At 51.5% G+C, this 21,629-nt stretch overlaps 5 protein-coding genes across 5 annotated transcripts; 3 read left to right on the top strand and 2 right to left on the bottom strand.

The window, feature by feature from the left end:
• The first annotated feature begins 847 nt into the window (after positions 1–847).
• On the top strand, positions 848–2,975 carry PHACADRAFT_263484 (uncharacterized protein). The gene is made up of 5 exons (XM_007400477.1): positions 848–962; positions 1,020–1,080; positions 1,136–1,320; positions 1,380–2,019; positions 2,079–2,975. Exons 1-5 carry the CDS (start codon positions 946–948, stop codon positions 2,796–2,798), a joined length of 1,623 nt encoding a protein of 540 aa, XP_007400539.1. The 5' UTR covers positions 848–945; the 3' UTR covers positions 2,799–2,975.
• Positions 2,976–3,350: 375 nt separating this feature from the next.
• PHACADRAFT_263483 (uncharacterized protein) lies at positions 3,351–3,829 on the bottom strand. The gene has a single exon (XM_007400476.1). It carries the CDS (start codon positions 3,755–3,757, stop codon positions 3,386–3,388), a length of 372 nt encoding a protein of 123 aa, XP_007400538.1. The 5' UTR covers positions 3,758–3,829; the 3' UTR covers positions 3,351–3,385.
• Positions 3,830–10,202: 6,373 nt separating this feature from the next.
• Positions 10,203–10,864, top strand: PHACADRAFT_200218 (uncharacterized protein; the record flags this gene model as incomplete). The annotated part of the gene is made up of 3 exons (XM_007400475.1): positions 10,203–10,215; positions 10,281–10,774; positions 10,820–10,864. 3 exons carry the CDS (start codon positions 10,203–10,205, stop codon positions 10,862–10,864), a joined length of 552 nt encoding a protein of 183 aa, XP_007400537.1.
• A 6,324-nt stretch (positions 10,865–17,188) lies between these two features.
• PHACADRAFT_263481 (uncharacterized protein) lies at positions 17,189–17,680 on the top strand. Its single transcript, XM_007400474.1, has one exon. It carries the CDS (start codon positions 17,229–17,231, stop codon positions 17,643–17,645), a length of 417 nt encoding a protein of 138 aa, XP_007400536.1. The 5' UTR covers positions 17,189–17,228; the 3' UTR covers positions 17,646–17,680.
• Positions 17,681–17,747: 67 nt separating this feature from the next.
• On the bottom strand, positions 17,748–18,281 carry PHACADRAFT_213229 (uncharacterized protein; the record flags this gene model as incomplete). The annotated part of the gene is made up of 3 exons (XM_007400473.1): positions 18,197–18,281; positions 18,060–18,134; positions 17,748–17,988 (listed from the first exon to the last, which is right to left on the bottom strand). A coding segment is annotated over exon 3 (237 nt), but the record flags the coding sequence as incomplete, so codon positions are not given.
• Positions 18,282–21,629: the final 3,348 nt, after the last annotated feature.

Genomic DNA, 21,629 nt, shown 5'->3' with positions numbered 1-21,629 from the left:
ACGTAAATTTGATATCGGCACCGTCGGGAGGTGACGTCGGTGGTGATAAACGCCTGTGACCGGCGCTGAGGATCGATCTTTTTTGATGAGATTCGCCGGAGGCATCTGGAGCAGCGGCGTTTAGTGGATGGGGGCGACGACAGAGAGCACTGGTTACTGTCAGACACGGACAACTTTGACATACGAGACCGTCGGCCTGTGTCGATGTCAGCACGCAGATGGAATGTTACGGAGATTGGAATGACTCCCGTGTCGGGGCCGGATCACAAGAGCTTTGTGGCGTTGGCGCGCGAATCTCGATCGGGCAATTTTACACGCGCGAGATCCGTAAACTTTAACGCTCCAAGCTCGCTCCTGACCGTCATTGGTGGGGTCTGCGTCACTTGATCAGCTTTCCACATGAACACTCTCCAGAGCACCAACGCTGCGATCTTCGCGGAGAGGCAGCGCCGGAGACGGGTATTGCGAAGAGCGAGGAAAGGCTTGGGTGGGCGGAAGAACGATGGTTGTGTTTCGCGCAGGCAACTTTTCGCCGGAAAGATGGAAGGTTCTGCGCGAGAGCAGTCGAAGCTCCGACCAGGGAGCGGCCCGTCGGCGAAGGACAAGAAGGAGACCCTGACGCGCTCCACCCTCGGGCGAGTACCGCCCAGGGTCCATGTGGGCAGACCTCGTCAATTTTCCTTTTGCGACGGGCTGTTCCAATTCTCCAAGGGCACTCGTTTGGATGTGATGTCATCTCAGATTTGACAAGGCTCGCTTCCGCGCTTCGGCCGTCGCAAGCGAGAGAAGTCGCACCCTGCGTCCCTTATAAAGTCTTCCCCACCCACTCCATCTCTGCGCTCTCCCCACACTTCGCGGCAGGCAGAATCGCTCAGCCCAACCCTCACCCCGCACGCTTCGTGATATCCATCCTCGACATACCGGTCCCGTGACCAATCTATCACGATGGCTCTCTTCTATGCGTGAGTGTGCCTTGACGTTTCACCAACGCTAGTGCACTGACGCACTCTCGAATGCAGGCACGGTGTGCCAATAGGCTACACCGCGATCATGCTCGCCTTGCTGGCGTCCATGGGTGGTGTGAGTACCTCTCTCACCCTTCGTGGGATCCGCAGCCCCTCACACGCGCCCGCAGTTCATCTTCGGTTACGACACCGGCCAGATCTCCGATATCCTGCTCATGGACGACTTCCTGCTCCGCTTTGCTACGTGCTCAGACAGTACGAATGCGGCGACATGCAGCTTCTCCAAGGTCCGTGAAGGCCTCATCGTCTCCCTTCTCTCCATCGGTACCTTGGTCGGCGCCCTGCTCGGCGCACGGTATGTTCTTCCGCTTCCTTCGCACCGTGCGCACGAGACTGACGTATGCCGAAACACAGGACAGCCGACTTGCTCGGTCGTCGCCGCGCAATGACCGCCGAGTGCGTCGTCTTCATCGTCGGCGTCATCGTCCAGATCGCCTCCGCCCACGCCTGGGCCCAGTTCGCCGTTGGCCGTCTTATCTCGGGTCTTGGTATTGGCGCGCTGTCCGCCGCGGTGCCGATGTACCAGGCCGAGACGGCACCGCCGCAGATCCGCGGCTCGCTCACCGCGACGTACCAGCTGTTCATCACCCTCGGCATCCTCGTCGCGTACTGCATCTCGATCGGCACCCGGAACATGTCCGGCTCGGGCTCGTGGCGCACCGTCGTCGGCATCGGCATCCTCTGGCCGCTCATCCTCGGCATTGGTATCTTGACCATGCCCGAGTCGCCGCGGTGGCTCACGGCCAGGGGCCGCTACGACGAGGCACGGCTCTCGCTCGCACGCTCTCGCGGCATACCGCTCGATGAGGCAGAGCACAACAAGAGGATCCACCGCGAACTCGAGGACATGCGCACCGCGATCGAGCACGAGACCCGGGTCAAGGCGGGCTTCGTCGACTGCTTCAGGCCCCAGCGCAAGCAGCTCTACCGGACGCTGCTCCTGATGGCGCTCCAGATGTTCCAGCAGCTGACGGGCGCGAACTACTTCTTCTACGTGAGTCTCTTGCGGTGACTACTCCCCCGGCACCTGTAGCTGACGACACATCTGCACAGTACGGCGCGACCGTGTTCCAAGCGGTGGGCATCAGCGACTCGTTCGTGACCCAGATCATCCTCGGCGCCGTCAACTTTTTCTGCACGTTCGGCGGCATCTACATCATGGAGCACTACGGGCGGCGGCTGCCACTCATCATCGGCGGCGTCTGGCAGTCGGTGTGGCTCTTCGTCTTCGCGGCGGCCGGCACGGCCAAGAACCCGCAGGAGGACAAGACGATCGGGAACCTGATGATCGTGTCCGCGTGCCTGTTCATCCTCGGTTACGCGATGACGTGGGCGCCGGGCATCTGGATCCTGACGGGGGAGACGTTCCCGACGCGGACGCGCTCGTACCAGGCGTCGCTCGCGGCGGGGAGCAACTGGCTCTGGAACTTCCTCCTCGCGTTCTTCACGCCCTTCATCGTGGGCGCGATCGAGTACCGGTACGGCTTCGTCTTCGCCGCGTGCAACCTCACCGGCGCCGTCGTCGTCTACTTCTTCCTCTACGAGAGCAGCGACCTCAGCCTCGAGAGCGTCGACATGATGTACTGCGACCCCGCGTGCAAGCCGTGGACGAGCGCGACGTGGGCGCCCGCGGGCTTCGCGACGCGCGACGACCTCGTCGAGGCGGACCGCGCGGCCGAGAAGCGCAAGATCCCCGAGGGGGTCGAGGAGGGCCGCGTCGAGAAGGTCGGCCAGCACGGCGCGGACGGCTCCTTCGAGACCTCGTCCGTATGACCAACTTGAAGCACATGCACACCTCACAAAACCCTGCACTCCCTGTACATCATCGAGACTTGGTTTGCACGCACACACGCATGCACGCTACATTCTGCGCCCACAGACCTCGCACCAATGGCCTACATCAGTAATGTACCACTATTAATACCCCCCTGCGTATACGACAGCGGCTGGTGCTCTGTTCTTTTTTTTTTTTTTCTATCTCTGTAGCAATATACCTCAGGGTTTGCGTCCGGTTCATTCACTGCCTGCTATGAGTGCACTGGTTCTAGAGCGGGCTCGACGCATTGGCCTGTCCACGGTCGACATTATTGTGGCGGTTAGAGACAGATCTCATGATACTGAGGGGAGCTTATGCTGTTCAGATTATATATTTTGGCAGGTTTAAGGCAAATAACAACGCTTATAACAAGTGACAAGGTTTGCATTGCGACCGACCGACATGAGAGGTTCACCAGTGATCATGGCCCCGTCATGCCCGGCGCGACGAGTCATGACACAACTTGGTTGCTGTGCTTGGCCGGGCCGGGCTTAGCCTCTACAGACAGGAATGCCAGAAACGACAAAGAGTGGATACAAAGGCACTATAGCCCGCATACCGCACGCAACTTCACGAGCATCTCGTCGTCGTGCTCCTTGCGCATCACCCCATTCCACTCCACACCGGCAGCAAACCTCTTTGTGTCCACCGTCGCAGGGTACCTGCTGTCGCCGTCGTCGCCCGCCCAATCAAAGTCGGTCAGCTTCCCACGCAGCCGCTCCGTCGCCCCAGAGCCCGATTCCGCACGCGACCCGGACACGCACATCACATTCGGCTGCCGGAGGTCGCCAAAGACAATGCCTTCCGCGTGCAACATCTTGATCGCAGCGTCGACGTCCTCGAAGACTGACCGTGGGAAAATCTTCTTCTGTGTCTCGATGAGATATTCCATCGACTCGCCAGGAAGGAGCTCCATCACGACCATGTACAGCCCTCCGCACACGAGCGAGCACGAGTACAAGTGCGGTGCGGGGCCTGCAGAGACCAGGAGCCGGTGCGCACGAGGGTTGTAGCGATCGGTGAACTTGACAAGTACCTCAACCCGCGAAGCAGTCGCGGAAGACGACGATGCAGAAGGAGCGCCAGAGCCTTTTGGATGCGGCAGGGTTGCGATGTATAGTCCCGAGCAGGTAACGTTGCTTTCGTCTTTGATTTCCCGATGCAAGAGGAAACGCTCCCCGCCTCGAGATAGCCTGCACCTGAATGCCAAGCCTTCGGGGTGTGGGTCGCCAGATAGGTACGTCGGAGAGGGAAGCAGGTGTGCGTTATCCCCCGACGGCGGCGCCGCCACCAAGGCAGCGTAATAATTACCGATTGCGCCGTATGCGGTCTTGACTGCCTTGAACGCCTGTGCGAGACGGATAATATGCGCATGCGTAATAAAGCCAGTGCGAAGCCGCTGCAAGAATGTGTCGCCATAGTACACGTCACCACCGATGGAAACGGCGCCGCCGATCTCGATGTAGTCGCCCATGAGCCCGATCAGGACGACTGGATGATGTGTTTTCATAGACCGCGGACCGTACTAATTGGGGCACATCGGTAACCGGGTCAGCACATGCGAACCACAATGTCAGCCGACATAATACCTCTGGGTCTGTGGCCACCTTCAGGTACGAAATCGCGGCTTGTAGGAAGGCGTCTCCTCTGAGGCCAAACTCGTTCTTGTTCTCTTGGACGATGGCTACGTGCCTCTGTCGGACATGCCACCGGAATTCGGGCAGTGCTCCGGCAACCGCTTTCCTCTCCAAAGCATCTGCCCCAAAAATCTCTTTCAGGGTGACTCTGATTGCGTTCTCCCGAGAATCCTCGTTGTCGTAGCTAAGTAGGCTGAGATAAATCAGGTTATGCACGTGATGGAGTAACAGTGGCTCTGGATCAAGCTCGGGCAGCTGGTCGTCCAGGTGGCAAAGGTGGAAATCGAGTCTGGCCAGAGCACGATTGTACAACGCAGGCGGTGGGCCGTAGTTTTGGGCCGGCCGACCGCCATGGATGGCGGTATCGCCGCCAAAGAGTGCTCCCCGCAAGCCCTGAGCGGTGCCAACCGAAGTGGATGGCGACGGGACAAGCTTGGAAAGCCTATTAGCTTGAGTTTCACATCCTAGGACGGTCGTCGGAGTCGAACAACAAGAGAAGAGAAGAGTGGCGTACTCGCGGCGACACGACCTGGATCAAATCGTATTTCGCCCAGTGTGTCTATGGCTTCCATGACTAGATTGTTGCCCGTGTTACCAACTGTGGTCGCGATCAAACGACAATAAGCGACGTACTCTCTTGCGTAAGCACAATGATATCAATCATCTCCTCCACAGGCGGCTCCTCGTCATGAGGGAACCAACGAGTCACTCTGCCCTTATAGTCAATCTGTTTGCCGGGATCTTGGAGGAGGCTAAGATTGGCTTGGACCCAGTCCTGTGCGCGAGAGAGCCTTGTGTCATCGGGATAGAAAGGCAAATTATCCGGCTGGTAACGCTTGTTAACATGAATATAAAGACTAGAGCACATGTAGATACTCTTAGGAGAATGACTTTGCTCAGGTCGACTGGCAGCGGAGAATCGGCATGTTGGAGGAGTTGTCGCATGGTCGTCTCCCGGGTAATCTCACAGACCACCGTGGTATCAAGCGGTTCGTCGGGATGCGGGTAAAACAGATAGAATACAGTCCTTGTCATTGGATGCCTTTCCACAGCCGTCTACAGAGCTTTGTAGACTAGATTTCAGAATAAATCGGACACGGCATCACGGCAGATCTTACTTGCCACTGTTTCGGTCTAAACAGCTGCGTTTGCAGACTCGAAATCTGGAAGGGGGGTCGGACCCCCCTTACAGACCAGATTCTACGTTTATAGACGTGATTTCAAACTCCGCATGCGTCGTTGCACTTGCTCCCCCACTTACGCCGCCCTCCGTCCTGCTAGATGTGTACAGTGATATTATAAATGTAACATATGGTATTGCCTGTCTGGCCTTCGGGTGAAATCGGGACCGAGGTAGGTATGTGGTGAGCTCGTCGACGTTCAATGTATACGGCGCGATTGGCCGATGACCAAGTGTGATGCTGCCCCAAAACGGTCCCTTGGAGCACTTCATTGGCAGCAGATTCATGCTCATCTTCCAACTGCTGCCAGAGCAGTGTTAAGTTAGGGTCTATCAGCGATACACAGAGCGAACGCGTCCACTCGAGTGTGTCAGCCCGCAGTCGCACTTTCGAACTCCGCTTACGAAGCGAAATATTCTGTTTCTTCGCTCTTGGTTGCTGTGGTTTTATAGATTGGTACCATTAGACCCTAGACTGTAGTTTACACTCCGCACTATATTCTGGAATCAGAAAAAACCCTGTGGAAAGGCATCCATTATAGCTGCAAACTCGGAGATGAAGGAAGTGGGGGAAGAAGAACGATGTCGACGCTCAAGCGCTCAGGGGTGTTGAACAGTTCGGAGTCTCAAATATTGCCACTTGTATCCTGCGGAGTGTGCTGCCGCAGAGTGGGGGCTAGTGTTGCCGGAAGGCGAAGGGGCCTTAAGCATAAGGCGAGGTAAGGTCACCTTAAGCCGATTTGTCAGCACCTTAAGACACCTTGAGGCAACTTAAGGTCACCTTATGTGACCTTCAATCAACGCTGCACGTTCGTTCGCGCATGCCAAATTGTGACTCCATACACTTCCTGCAGCCTTCCACCTTCGTATGTCATCCTCCTCTACCTCTTGCCCTCCTCTTGTCATCTGTGGCCCTCTGGTCAGCCTTGGACTGAATTTGAAAATTTTGGATATGTACATATGCCCTACAGTTAACAATAACATATTTTGTGCATAATGGCATCAAAATATTCACTGAAATCAATTAACCAAATGTGCCGCCGCCCGCCAAATCGACAGCATGCTCGCTGTGCTAGCCTCTTCCCTCGACATGGGTCCGAGCCCCAGTAACCCCTATCTCCCTATTGAGCACTTCCCCGGACCCTCTGTGCAGCAAGACCACGGCCGGCCGGCTTAGTGAGACTTAGAATTAGAGCACTAGAGTGTGACTGTGAGGCTTGGAAAGGCTTCCAATAGTACCTCATCTTTTGCTGCACTATAGAGTATACCAGAGGCCTTACGACTTGCAGAAGAGCAAGACTGACTTGAAGTAGATACAGAAATTACATTTATGATCCTGTCAGTCTCGAACCCGCAGCGCCCGGGCGACTTCAGCTGCTTGGGATACCGATAGGTTGGCACTACCCGATTCCTTTTTTTCATCATGTGATACTCACACAAAATTTGTAGGATGAAGAGGTGCCTTGGCTGAAGAGCAGGATGGTAATGACTCTGATTTGGATGAATGTAATTTATATTTGGATCAATGCATTGTGGCCTGTCTATAGTACAATGTTCTTCGTACCGTCCTTGCGCACTTGTCAGTGGGGTATGAGCCTACTGTTTAAGAAAGCCCATCAATCAGCCTTGCCTTAAGCAACATAAGGCCGCCTTACGCCAGACCTTAAGCTGCAATCTCAAGGCACTTAAGGCCAGAAACTCTGATGCCTCGAGGCCCCTCGACCTTGCCTTGCGGCAACACTAGTGGGAGCGGATGACTCCAGAGTCACTGGCATGTTTGGCATGTCATCAAAGATTTGAGGTGGCAGGTAGTGTTGTCGCAGAGTCAGAGCCTTCGTGAACAGATTGGAATCCACTCTGTCAGCACATCGGCATCTCACTCTGGACACCTCCAGAGTGACATGTGGCCAATCCAGAGGGCTCTGATGTCGCTCTAGAGTAGACACGTTGATATCACCTCCTGGCTCATCAGGTTCGCGTTACGCAACACTGCACAAAATAGGAAGTTATGCCATGGCATAACCTGAGCGTAACGTCTGGATTACACTCAGGTTCCTCCTGAATCATGCCCAGATTATGACATAGGTGAATCTTGTGGTAACTGCACAATTACGAAAGGAATACAATCAGAATTTAATGAAATTTTGCCCCAGCGTGTGTATATGCGTGCGCTGTGGCAGCTAATGGCACTGACAATGTGTTTGTCAAGGCACAGCAGGCTGGCCTTCCACTCGGTTCAGCCAACCACTGCGCGAACAGGCATTTCAAGGTTGACAGGCCACCTACTATAGCCATCTCCCCCGCACTTGCACACTGACAAAGAATTTCCACGTGTGCAGATGCCTGTTACACAACGCAAAGACGTGCGTGATAGTTTGGACATGTTGGGACAGCTGCACCGATCCTGGTACCTGCACCCCCACTTTTGCATGGTTTTGCACCTGCGTGGTTTTTCCTTGGGTTTGTACCCGAACGCAAATCGGGCCTTCTAAAAAGATCCGATTTGTACCCAAATGAGCTTATCCATGCCGAAAAATTAAGAAATTGAAACCTTGCCATTCCCCCACCAATTGCTGCCAGCATTACACAACCTGCCCTCAGCATTTGACAAGCTGTCACAGCTGGGACCTTTGTTTTCAGTCACAACCCTTGCGATGCTTTCCCCCAGACGTGGGAGTGGATGCCAATTGCGCCCAGGTAGAGACTGAAATGTGGCAACAAGGACGGGTACAGCGAAGATGAAGATGAGTTCAGGTGAGGGATGTAATAACAATGTATGCTCTGCATGACTCCTAAGCTAAAAAACCACTAGTCTCCTAGAAAGTGGGCTGATGTGCAATGACTGTCTAGACGTCTGGGACTAGAACAAGAAAGCGAAAGATGTCGTGCAACATGGTTTATCCCATGAAATGACACGCTGGCCCATGTGTGAGCATAGCCAAGGTCCCGAAGGAAGTGGGCTTAGATCTACACACCATTCGCTATTTGGAGGCTTGGCTCATGTATATTCTGACCATGAGCTCTAAGTTGCATCACTCTGCCGGAATGTATCAGTGTGCAGCCGGCTGCAGAATGACATGAAAGAGATGGAGCCGCGAAAGATGCGCAGCAAAAGGAAAGGAAGGACAAAGAAGTGCTACTGGATTCAAGGAGAGAGGTAGATTCTAGTTACAGGTTGGCCTATCCGCTTTTGGAGCTAACGGTATTGCTAGCTGTGCTGGCAGACATAAGAGCTTGCATTCTCTGGTCGCCAGTTGATCTCAGGCTTGTCAGGATTACCACATCCGCAGATGCAAACATCCCACAATTTGAGCAGGCAGACCTGGTGACCAGCAAAGTGCACGTTAAAGATGAGGAAGAAGTCCTTGCGTGAGAAAGTGTGGATACGCCAGGCATCGACAGTCTCCAAGCATGATCTCGCTGTTAATCCTGATGCATCGGCGCGACCTACCCGATGGTATGTCTCTATTTTGACTCATATATGCACCACGCTAACAGCTATGTGTGTTGTAGATGACGTGAAGGTCTGTCTATGCTGACTGTGCCTCCAACTGAATGTCCCCATCCTGACAAATACATGCTTATCACAGCGCCATCGCTCGAGGTTCTCCTCTCGCTCCATGTACGACAAAGCTACTTTGACCTGCAGCACCTAGGTAACGTGAAGGCTACAGCACAAAACGTAAGCAAGTGCTCACTGCAGAGCAAGCTGCAAATGGTGGCAGTGGGGAGTCAGTTACATGATTCGCACTGCAGTCCTTACCTACAAATCAAAGTCGACGAGGGAAAACTCACAGGGCTTGCCACAGACTTTATGGCTGAATTTGTGCATCGCGAGGCCACTGGTGGAATGCAGACAGAGGTGAAAATATAAGGGAGATGACCAATGTTAGAGAGATGGAGTAGAAGGATGACGGACGCCATGGAGCGTGCGGCAGCATTGGTGAGTAGACGCACCGTTTGAGTTCTGTGCACGTTGCCTCACAAGTACAGCTAAGAAATTGCAAACAGAAGACAGCCTGTTTGAACATACTGTATATTTGCTGGAAGGTGCACATTTGCTTGTCTATTCATGCAACTGCTGAAATTGGCATTGTGACCCAGATCGTTGTCCACATTCTCACCGCTTGCTGCAGCGTCGTCTGTCTCAAGACGTGCCCAACTCGATGCTTTGTTATCCTTCCCTGCACGAGACATAACCCTGTCAGAACTGGGTGATTATGTCATTGCCCTGTATGGGCTAATGGGAATACATCACATGACCCCCAATTATGTTGTAGTAATACGGACTAGATTACTCATGCTTACTGTACACGCTTACATACAGATAGTACCATAGGTCCCTTAGTGGTATTAGGAGTCCTGACTCTCATGTATATATACTGACCCTGTAGCACAGAATACAAAAGAGTTCAGTCACACTTCAACAGGTTATGAGCCCTGTCTAATGGCAACTCTAATCCCACTCTACTAGTCTCCATTGCTGAAAAAGACCTATCGGGAAACCTCGGTCCCCTTCTCCCCAGTTTAAAGAAAGTTTATTCATGCAGTTTACAAGTAAGTCTCATTGCATGCTAGTGGCAGACGGAGCGCTCACTGCATTCATTCCTGCATTAATCTAGTGCCAAAGGATTTGCCTGCTCGTCCCCCTCACTCTGTTTTCCAGTGGTATAAGCACTTCGCTGGCTATGCACCTGCCTCCGACAACACCAACGACCCCATCAAGACTGTCCTGTACGGTAATGGCCATGGCAAAGAACTACACCTGCTGACTCCAGTACTCACTCTCCTGTTCCCTCCGAACTCACACAAGGGCAGGCGCCTATGTTGCAAACAGTTCTGCGAGCGCTACGCGTCCGACAAGGCTGACTTCGAGCAGCATCTAGCTGCACGTGAACAGATCCTCGCCGGTCTGTCAAAGCTGACACTTGAGCAGCAACTTGCTACCATTCCACTGGCGACACACACGCCGATTGCTCCGAAGCCAGTACTCATCAACTTCAACAAACACACTCCCGCCGACCTTGTCTGCATTTTCACACTAAAGTTTGACGGCACGCTTAAACGCCTCAACGTCTTCGAGACTCTCGAGCTCGACGACCTCAACTCTGACAAAGTCCGCAATCTCTGCTGACTCATTGAGCTACTCACGCGCATCAAGCACTGTCTACCAGACATCTGCAACGTCATCAAGTACAAGGAGTGACGCAAGTGGGAATTAGGGTGTAGAGAAATAGAGGATATCTCGTTCAAAGGGCTACACAAGAACAAAGCCCAGATTGTACAAGTGCTCAGTGCAGTTTACATGAACGGATACTTCGATGTAATCAGGTTTTATGAATAGATACTTTGTAGTACAGCTATTGTAATAATCAGAAAAGGTTTCTAACTCAGAACTTGATCACTGCATGTTTATTCCTAAGCGACAACAAATGTTGTAGTTTAACTGGTTTCTTTGTTTAATCTCACCTCTATCCACCTCTCGGCTAAATCAGCTTAGCTGGGATAAGTGGTTTGCTCAACAGCGTTCATCATCAATACCTCTCAGAAGACAAATACAGTACCTGAAACCGTAGAGACAAAACAGAAAACTGTCACGGAATTCAGACAGCGACTGAATATCCAAGAAAACGATATACCTTGGGACTTCTTGACATATCATGAACAAACTGTTAAATTGTTCTTTCGTCCCGAGTACTTCAATTCCATAGAAGACACACACGGACCACCTTCCTACAACATGTTGTTAGAGCTAGAAAACCCTGACGAAGACATCATCCACTTGCTCTTCTCTACAACCTCTAATATGTATTCAGAGCCATACGCCTGTTATCTTAAGCAGGAAGATATCGAGGTCAATCTTTACTTCAGACCAATTAACTTTCTGGTCTACGATCTCACATTCTTAGAAAAAGATTGGGAATCACTTCGAGCATCATGAGCAACAACATACGAGCTCGATCTCAGTGAATTCTTTTACGAAGTTGTGTTAATACAGAAGGAACATGAAACAATCTACGCATACACTCGCCTCCTATACATACACGAAGATGTCATCCTCTTCTGACCCAACTAAGCTCGCCACCTCTACCATCCTGCAATTTGACAGAACCAACTACAAAAAGTGGTCCAACGCAATCCATGCCTTCCTACGCTACTAAGGCATTTGGTACCTGGTCCAGGGATATGGCTCTACAGTAGCCATACCAGTTCCTGGACTTGCCAGACCCACTCCAGTGACAGCCACGCCAACAGCAACGGAAATATCGGCACAAGCAATGTGGGATGAGAAGAATGATAAGGCGCTCGGCATCATCCAGCTCTATGTCGCACAAAACCTTTGTCATCTCGTCAATGATGAGGTCTCGGCCCTGGCCGCGTGGACCGCAGTCAAAGATGGCTACGAGAAACCCGGAGCGGTAGGCACATTTGTTGCCTTCCAGAAGCTGTTCAATGCACAGCTCTCTGACAGCTTCGCGCTTGGCCCTCAGCTGAACACACTCACTGAACAGGCCAACCAGGTCAATGCAGCAGGAATAGATGTTGCACCACAACTACTTGCTCTACTCATAATAAACTTGCTCCCCAAGTCATATCAGACCATTGCTGGTACAATTCTCACAACACAAGCTGACGTTCAGCTTCTCACTGTGGCTCTCATCAAGCCCAAGATCGTTGAGGAAGAACAGTGCCACGTTACGAACTGCACACAGATTGCACACGTCTCAAAGGTGCCTCTCCTCAAGAAGAAATGTGAGAAGTGTGGTCACAAGAATCACACGATAGAGCAGCACTGGAACATAAAGCCAGCAAATTCTGGCTCAAGTTCCGGAAATAGCAACAATCAGCAGCAGCAGCAGAGTGGAAAGCGCAAGAAGGGAAAAGCAAAGGGCAAAGCAAAGGACAATACTGCGATGACCACGCAGACTGTAAATACGATTAGAATAGTCAATGTACCACTTGTAGCAAAGATTGAGGAGGAATCTATCTTTGTTTCTCTTTATGCTATGGGTGTCAAGTCTAAGTGAATGGTCAACAGTGGCTGTACAATACACGTCATGCCATACAAAACTGACTTTATTCGGTATCATGAATTCCCTAAGCCTGGCCATGCACACATGGCCAGTAAAGGTCAAACTATTGAAATCAAAGGTCACGGTGAAATTGCTCTGCAACATTGTCTCACAGATGGACGAATTCAGTATATCTGGTTAGAAACCATACTATACGTACCGGAAGTGGCAGAACAGTTCTTTGCACCCAGAATGCCTCTCAATAACAGTCATCGTATTGAGATGGATGGCGAAACATTTACTTTGCTCTGCGGGTCAGACCCAACTAAGCGGACGGTTTTAATAGAAGGCGAATATGAACAGTTGTCAGGTTTATATTGGCTAGAAGCTGAAGTCCTGACCAGAACCAGCGAGATTAAGCCAGGAACACTTATGTTGGTTAAGTCCGACGATTCATATACTTTGTGGCACTGTCACTTTGGGTACGCTGGGAAGAAATCAATTATACAACTTCCTGGCAATGTCACAGACATTCCAGACAAAATTTCAGCACCAACCAGGGATACTCCCTGTGATGGATGCGAATTCAGGAAGTTTCGTCACAATGCATTTCCTGCATCTGATAGTCATGTGGAATACTCCCTCGACCTCATTCACATAGATCTTGTCGAATATCCGTTATTATCCCTCGATGGATACAAGTTTGCCCTAACCACCCTTGATGACTATTCCTTTTTGGTTTGGTCTGGTATCTGAAACAAAAGTCTGATGCCTTCTCTGCCTTCAAGCAATTCCTTGCTTGGGCGGAAACACAGGCCAAGCACAAGCTCAAGACTATACGTTCAGACTGTGGGAGAGAATTTTTAGGCTGTGAATTCAACAATTTCCTTGCAGAACATGGAATAGAGCATCAACTCTCAGTGGCGCGAACACTATAACAGAACGGCAGAGCAGAGCATTGGCAACAGACCATTCAGAATAAGGCAGAAGCTATGCGACATCACGCTGGCATGATGTCTGGGTTCTGAAAGCTAGCATCAGAGACTGCAGTACATATATACAATTTACAACCTCTGCACTGTCATCAATAGAAGCCACCCATCATTAAATGGAATGGTACTGTTCCGGACGTATTGTACTTTCGAGTATGGGGCTGCAAAGTCTATGTCCACACACATAAGGATGCGAGGGTCAATAAACTGCAGCCAAAAGCTAAAGTAATGATCTTCGTCAGGTATGAAATCAGTACAAAGGGTTACTGATTCTAGGATCCAACTGCCCGGACCATTGTCGTGTCACGCAATGTCACTTTCGATGAGTCTTCCTTTCCCAAGCAAGATGAAAGACCATGTGAGCTTGGAAGTTCTCAAGATCCAATTCCACCTGTCCTACCTGAACTGCCGAACCCAGACCTAACCAATCTGGATGACTTCACACCTGATAATCAACCCCCAGATGATGCACATCCACTACCGCGAGAAGAAGAACCGCAACAACAAAATGATGACAAAGTCGACAATGATCCTGATGATCACTATCAACAATACCAGAGCCCAACTCCAGAACTATATTTCATTCCCAGTCCTCCAGGAACACCTCCACTACAGAGAGAACAATATCATCCTCGTCAGAGCAGACCAGCCGGTCCATCTCGTCAGGCTGCTCCACCGGCACCTGATATTAGGCAACGATGGAATCTCGAACCACAACCTGTGCCATATCCTGCCAGGCCACAGTGCGAGAATGCAGGCCAATGCCATGTTCCTGACAACAGCTATGGAGACATCCCACCTACAGAAGCGTGGTGTCAACAGGAACAAAACGTCCAACGTGATCACTCTCCCATGAACATCGACGATGAACTCTGGCGGAATATCTTCTAATGGATTCATCATGCTCACCAGCCTGACCCTACTATGTACCGCGAGGCAATGTCTCACCCAGATGCGAAACAGTGGGAGATCACGATGTTAGAAGAACTCAAGTCTCAAGAGGAGAGTTTGACTTGGATTCTGGTCAATGGACCAAATAACCGGAGAATAGTGAAATGCAAATGGGTTTATGTAATCAAGCCTGACGGCCACTATAAAGCATGTCTCATGGCTGAAGGTTTTACCCAGATAGAGGGGATAGATTTTCAGGAAACTTTCTCTCCCGTTGCACGCTATGAGGCAATATGCTTCTTACTTGCACATGCCACACTTGAAAATTGGGAAATTGAGGCAATGGATATCAAAACAGCCTTCCTGTATGGCGAGCTCGATGAGGAGATTTACATGGAATAACCAGAAGGATTTGTGAAGAAAGGACAAGAAAAGATGGTGTGTCGATTAAAAAAGGCAATCTATGGCTTACGCCAAGCCTCACGCACCTGAAACAAGAAGCTACATATTACGCTACTCGAGAATGGATTCAAGTGCACACACTCAGACACTGGCGTTTATGTTTATCATTACGACCAAGTCAAAGTTTACCTCATCGTTTACGTCGACAACCTTCTACCAATGGGTCCAAGTTTACCTGAGATCAAATGAGTCAAGCAAGTCCTCGCAGAGAAATTCCAAATGCAAGATCTTGGAACCACTAGTACATTCCTTAAAATGCAGATCACTTGTAACTGAACAAACAGGCATCTGGAAATTGACCAACAGTCGTATACTGAAGGAATCCTATCTAGGTTCCAGATGCACAACTCAAAACCTTGCCGCACACTGCTGCCCAAAGGCATACATCTCGAGAAGTCCACAGAAACATATACTGCCACTGACGCACTCTGTCATCACTATCAGTCAATGATTGGTAGTCTCATCACTTGATGATTGGATCACAACCCGACATTGCCTGGGGAGTCACACGACTCTCACAGTACATGCAGAATCCTATGTCACAGCATGTGGAAGCTATGAAGCACATCTTCTGGTATCTTCGTCATACCATCGAGTATCGTATCTGGTACTCTGGCTTAAATCAGTCCGGTTTGATAGGGTATTCTGATGCAGACTGGGATGAGAATTGGGACAACCGGTGATCAACAACCGGTTTCGTTTTCTTGATGGCCAATGGAGCAGTCACATGGGCATCTCAGATGCAGAAGACAGTGGCAAGATCCTCGATGGAAGCCAAATACATGGCACTCTCGGAGGCATGCTCTGAGTTAGCCTGGCTAATGTCACTCCAAAAAGAGTTAGGTTACTATCCTACTGCACCACCACCTCTGGTAGCAGACAACCAAGGAGGAATCTTTCTCGCAGTCAACCCCGCTCACAACTGAAGACTCAAGCACGTCGATATCTGATATCACTTCATATGCAAATACGTAGAAGAGAAACAAGTGGAAATCGCATATGTCAGCACAGAAGAAATGATAGCAGACACGTTAACAAAACCTCTCGGTGCTACAAAATTTGAGTGCTTCCGGTCTATGCTAGGCTTAACGTTCAGTAGATTAGGCAATAACTAGTTGAGTGGAAGTGTCAGAACTGGGCGATTACGTCATTGCCCTATACAGACTAATGGGGATATATCACATGACCTCCAATTATGTTGTAGTAATACGGACTAGATTACTCATGCTTACTGTACACGCTTACATACAGGTAGTACCATAGGTCCCTTAGCGGTACCAGGAGTCCTGACTCTCATGTATATATACTGGCCCTGTAGCACAGAATACAAAAGAGTTCAGTCACACTTCAACAAACCTCCCAACCCTCGCCCTTGTGTGCCTCAGTGTTGCCTTTGGTGTTCGTGCTCGCACCTAGAAGTTCTGCGCTACTGGCCCCTTCTTCGTCTTTGTCTGCAGCCGGTCAAAGAACGCGCGCCCATTGTCAAGAGAGATGCCAACGAGCCTGCCAGGCAACCAGGTCTCTGCAGTCTCCTGCAGCGTCCAAACACGATTGAACCACTGCCGGTCGGATTCGATAGCATCAGGAGATGTGGTAATGGGAAGTCCAAGGCCGTTAAAGTATGTAACACAGGGTACCCACTGCGCCTGCTCGCGATAGACGTAGCCAATAGTCGGTATATCAACCCTTTACTCCTCTAATCGCACTGCCTCGTCGGAGTCGCGACTCTTCTGCCGCAGACACAGAATATCCATCCAGACGTACTCAGCTCCCATGTTGAGCAGCTCGGCGCGAACATGCCCGAGAGTCGTGGCGCGCGGGGAGTGGGTACCGGCCACTGGTGGCCATTGATGTTCGTCCATACGTCGACACGATCTTCATCGGCAACCCAGCTGTGTGATACTGTCCACAGGCCATGGTATAGTGATTCATAGCTCTCCAAGTCATCGCCTGAAAGGACGTGATATGGAAGTACTCGGTTGCTGAATAGGTCCCACACTCGTCGCGGCAGGAGCCGAGAGTCCGAGATGTAAGAGCTTTTGTGAACGGTACTTCGGCGCTCTGCGTCCTTCCGCTCGGCGGATATCAAAGCCTTTTCCAGTCCCTCAAAATGAGCGGGTGACTGTTTAGACATATATGCCTGCCGATCCCTGCGCCACCATGGACGCACTCGGCCGTGGACCTCCCCGAAGTCGCGTGACTCTCTGACGGCATGCTCGAGAAAGTCCCGCAAGCCTTCCTCCTCAAGCACGTAGGCCGTGCCCATCACGACATTAAGGTACTGGAGAGTGTTCGAGATATTCGCATGTGGCATGTCCGCAAGGTTATCTGGGATTGCACCTGGGCCAACATGGACCCACTGGAGAGGAACAGGGGAACGAGATGCCGGTCTAAGCGTGTATCACTTGCCGTCCCTGAGGAATCTGAACAGAGCCTCTTCAGGGACGGCCCGCGACTGAGCAAACTGACAAGGTCCCCATATGTCCATGCGGTGGTCTTGGTGGCCGACAAAAATATGTCTGTGAAGCCGACTAGCTTCGCTTCTTCTGATGGTGAAAATCTTGTCGTCTCTGACATCTTCATCCCAAGGGGGTCTCGCGAAAATGAACGTCTCTTCCGACTCCTCTAACTTGAAGCGCATCCCCTTCGACCAGTGCATCGACCGTGCCTGTATCTCAAGCATGATCGTCAGTATGCTCAAGTTACATCACCAAAGTGGGCTCCCGGAAACTGACCGAAAGGTTTTTGCGAGCTCCGCTGGAATCCGTGATTGTACCTGCTAGCGCCACATCGTCCACGCGCGCAGTTTGCCCGGCAGTCGCATGCACGACTTGACGCGTGGAGATGCCGCTCACAGGCTCCCCTTCAGACGCATGATCTTCGAGCAGCTCATCAGAGGCGGGAGCGGGTGAGACTTCAGCGCTAGCAGCGGTGGCCTCCCTGTCGTTCACACGCGGCTGTACTTTCATCGCCTACACCACAATGTGCATTGTCGAAAACACTCAGCGCGATATACTCTGGTACTGCCAACAAGACCACGTACCAACTGGTCGCGGCCAGACGCAACATACGCCTGTCGTTCAGGAGCGACTGTCTCGCGTGCTCCCCGGATCCGTTTCTGTGAGGTAGTGTCAAGCCTCCTTGGAGGGCAGGCAAACGACAGGCCGCAAGGCGACGCACCAGGAGGCTGCCAAGTCGAAGGTTATTGTGGCGCGGTGGAGAGGAGGTAGGGTTCCTGTCCGTTCGAGCTAAGATCTAACCAGCTCACTTGGGTCAACGTCGGATCTAGCGCAGAAAGGTGAACTCACAGAACTGGCACGCCCTGAGACCCAACTCTGAGAAGCATGATGTTCAGTTTCCCAGGGCAGACAAGTGGCAGGTCACAACCCGACGTACCGGAAAGCTCCTAGGATGAGAACGGCTACTACGAAGCAATCGCGTAGAAGGGAACGTGTTGTCCTGAGACGGAACCTGGCAAAGGAAACTCTATAAGTATTAAATCTCGTGCATTGTCTTGCAAAGCCGTAAACCAATAGAGCCGGTGACATCCTGCCTGTCCTGTTCACCGTGGCTGGATTTTATATCGTGTCCTTGCATCCTATCTGATCCTTTATCTATCACTGACAATACCCTCCGGTCAGAGACAGCTTCATCGATCTAATGGAACGTGACTGACTCAGCGGTATCCAGAGTCTATGAGCCTGATAATATGAGAGAGAAAGTTGTCCTCAACAGTGTGCAACAATTGGGCCACGTAGTAGGTGGTGCAGACGAGAACTGTCAAAAGTTGCGCACACGGAGGTGCAAGGCTCGAGAGAGAATGCTTGTGATGCGCGCATGTCGTACGCACAAAGACCCCGAACACTTGAAAATTAGCCGCGTACTACACGCCCTGGGTAGGAAATTGAAATTACTCGCAAAAGTTCGGAATAATCAAAATAGTGAGCAATGGCTTTTGAATACGCGAAGCCCTTTCCTGCAAGCGATAGCTAGCGTCGGTGCGGATCCTCGGGGAAGAGCGGGTCGCAAACGTTGGCGGCATGGAGCGTCCGGCGGGCGGGGAGTTAGCCGACAGCGTGCAGCGATAAGAGACAGATGCCACAATAGTAGTCTCATGAGTACCACCAAGGATTCGCGAACAGAGACAGCCTGTTCGAACATACTTTACATCCGCTGGAAGGTGCGTATTCGCTCGTCTATTCGTGCGACTGCCGAAATTGACATTAATTTGCGACCCAGACGATCGTCCGCATTCTTACCTGCCTACGGTATCGTTTGTCCCTATCCGCTACACTGTGATCATGCTTGCCTTGCTGGTGTCCATGGGTGGTGCAAATACCGCTCTCGCCCTTCGTGGGATCCGCAGCTCTCACGCTCCCGCAGTTCATCTTCGGTTACTAGTACGACTCCGATATTCTGCTCATGGGTGACTTCCTGCTCCGCTTTGCTACGTGCTCGAACAGGACAAATGTGTCGATATGCACCTTTTCCAGGGTCCGTGAAGGCCTCATCGTCGCATTACTCTCCATGGCCATCGGTACTTTGATCGGCGCCTTGCTCGACGCAAGGTATGTCATTCCGCTTCCCTCGGACCCTGCGCGAGACTGACGATGTTTTGCCAAGACACGTGCTTCCGTGTAAAGAATACTTCAGCAAATCCAAGAAGCATCGCACAGTTCCGCTCCCCGTATCTCGAGCTGTCAGACGGCCTATTTCTTTTGCAAAGTACATGACGAGCTCAAGGACCGACCTAGTCAATATGCTTGGACTTGGAGAACTGTGCGCGGAAGTCGCCCCGACCTGCTTTCATCATCATGAAAAATCGCCAACTTCCGAGCTCTCATCCCAGTTGATCTATATCCAGACAAACATCGCGGGGAGCTCATGCTGAAGGTCCGAGTGCACGATCCCACTCTGTACGCCTATAAGTAACATGCCGCCGCCAGCGTCGAGTATCTCAGTGACGGCGAGATTACCAAACGCGGCGGACGCGTTTACTCTAGCGCCCCGCATCCTGTAATTTGGCCGGGGGCCGCCTATCGTTCTAAGTACCGCCGTAAGTCCTCAGTTAGTGGCCCCCTGCAGATGTTCGCTGAGCGGGAGGACGATAGAGTCAAGGCAGTGCGGAAGGACACTTCTCATTGACGTCCAAAGCTTGGTCTTATACATAGATATGCAGCAGCCCAGTAATGTCATGCTCACTGCTGGCTCAAGAGTCGGTATCGGTGCGGATCGAGAAAAGCAGGTCGATAACTCACCCTCCGTCCCCTCGAAACCAGTTTGGGATATCCCTTCGCAGCCCGGTCGTCGACAGCGTTGCAACTTTTCCTGTGCAAGTTCTGTCCATATTGCGGGTCCTTGTTGTGGTTTATGGCTAAGCAATAGTTTTGTTCGGCAACCTTTTGGTGGATCTGGACCTGATAGGCTTCGTTTGATGGGATTCAACTCCCTGAGGCCTGTTCGCGATGCAAAATCACGGTGATTTTTTTGTGCCACCGCTGATACACGAAGCTAGGTTATGGAGGCTAAGTTCAGCGGCTGCCACGCCGATGAACTTATCAGCCAGCTCGTCAAGCTACTGTATGGGATGTAGAGGAGAGGCAACCTGGGTGTGTGTAACTGTAGATAGCAGTATATCTGGGTGTACCACAATTTACGAAGATGAGAAAATTGCGTAGATGGGGGTGCCTCACAGTCCAATACACCTACCGTGGTCTACGGAGTCGAGCGGAGTAGGTTTGAGTCAACCCGGGTAGATGTGATGTTCACTGGGCCCAGTGAGAATCCCACCTACCCGGCTGCACTCGGACCTACCAACGTATACGGGCGGAGACCGGAGGTTACCGATACCTACCCTCTTCGCCCTCTGATCTCAATTTTCGCCTTTCGCTGTTCAAGGCTTTTGTATACACCGGCTGTTCTGCTTTTATCCGTTATGCCGGGCAGTCCGTGGGCGAGCAAGTATCCGTTTGCAAGAAAAAACGCTTAAAGCGACACCTGTCAGTACTACCGGCATAATGTTACACACACATGACTCGCTAGTCTCGTAAACCATCTGCATCAGCAGCGCTCGGACGGAACCGAGCGAGACTGCGTCGGACTTCGAAAAACCGAAGTGCAGTCTCTGCTAGAGCGTCTGGTGACAATCGTTTGGGCGGGTGTGGATCGCGCGCACGTGACCTCGACGCGCGAGACGCGGCTCATTAAGAGCTAGGTGCCGGCCACGCACATCTCGCCTTCCACTCACTCTTTCTCTGCCGAAATTTTTATACACCCAGATACTATGCTCTATTAGTAGTATATCAAGCAAAAACCGCCTGACGACATCAAGAAATCGTAGATTATAATGTCAACCGCCGATGCTACTAGCAATTCCACTCCAGATAATGAATTCTGCTACCATGTCCTCAACGAAGCCCGCCGTAAAGCTGCAAAAGAAAGGAAATATGACTCCGCAGCATTTCGTGCAGCTTTATCTGCGAGAATCAATGAATTCTTTGGTTATCTGCCCCATGAATACCAGCTAGACATAGGCAAGGCTATAGAGCTTGGCCTCGACTGCATTCTCGTTGCAGGAACTGGAGCAGGCAAGACTCTGACCCTTTGTAATGAA

The sequence above is a fragment of the Phanerochaete carnosa genome (assembly GCF_000300595.1).
Source record: "Phanerochaete carnosa HHB-10118-sp unplaced genomic scaffold PHACAscaffold_10, whole genome shotgun sequence".
Lineage (NCBI taxonomy): Eukaryota > Fungi > Basidiomycota > Agaricomycetes > Polyporales > Phanerochaetaceae > Phanerochaete > Phanerochaete carnosa.
The sequence above is the reverse complement of the archived record's forward strand: the minus strand, read 5'-3'. Positions and strand labels throughout refer to the sequence as shown.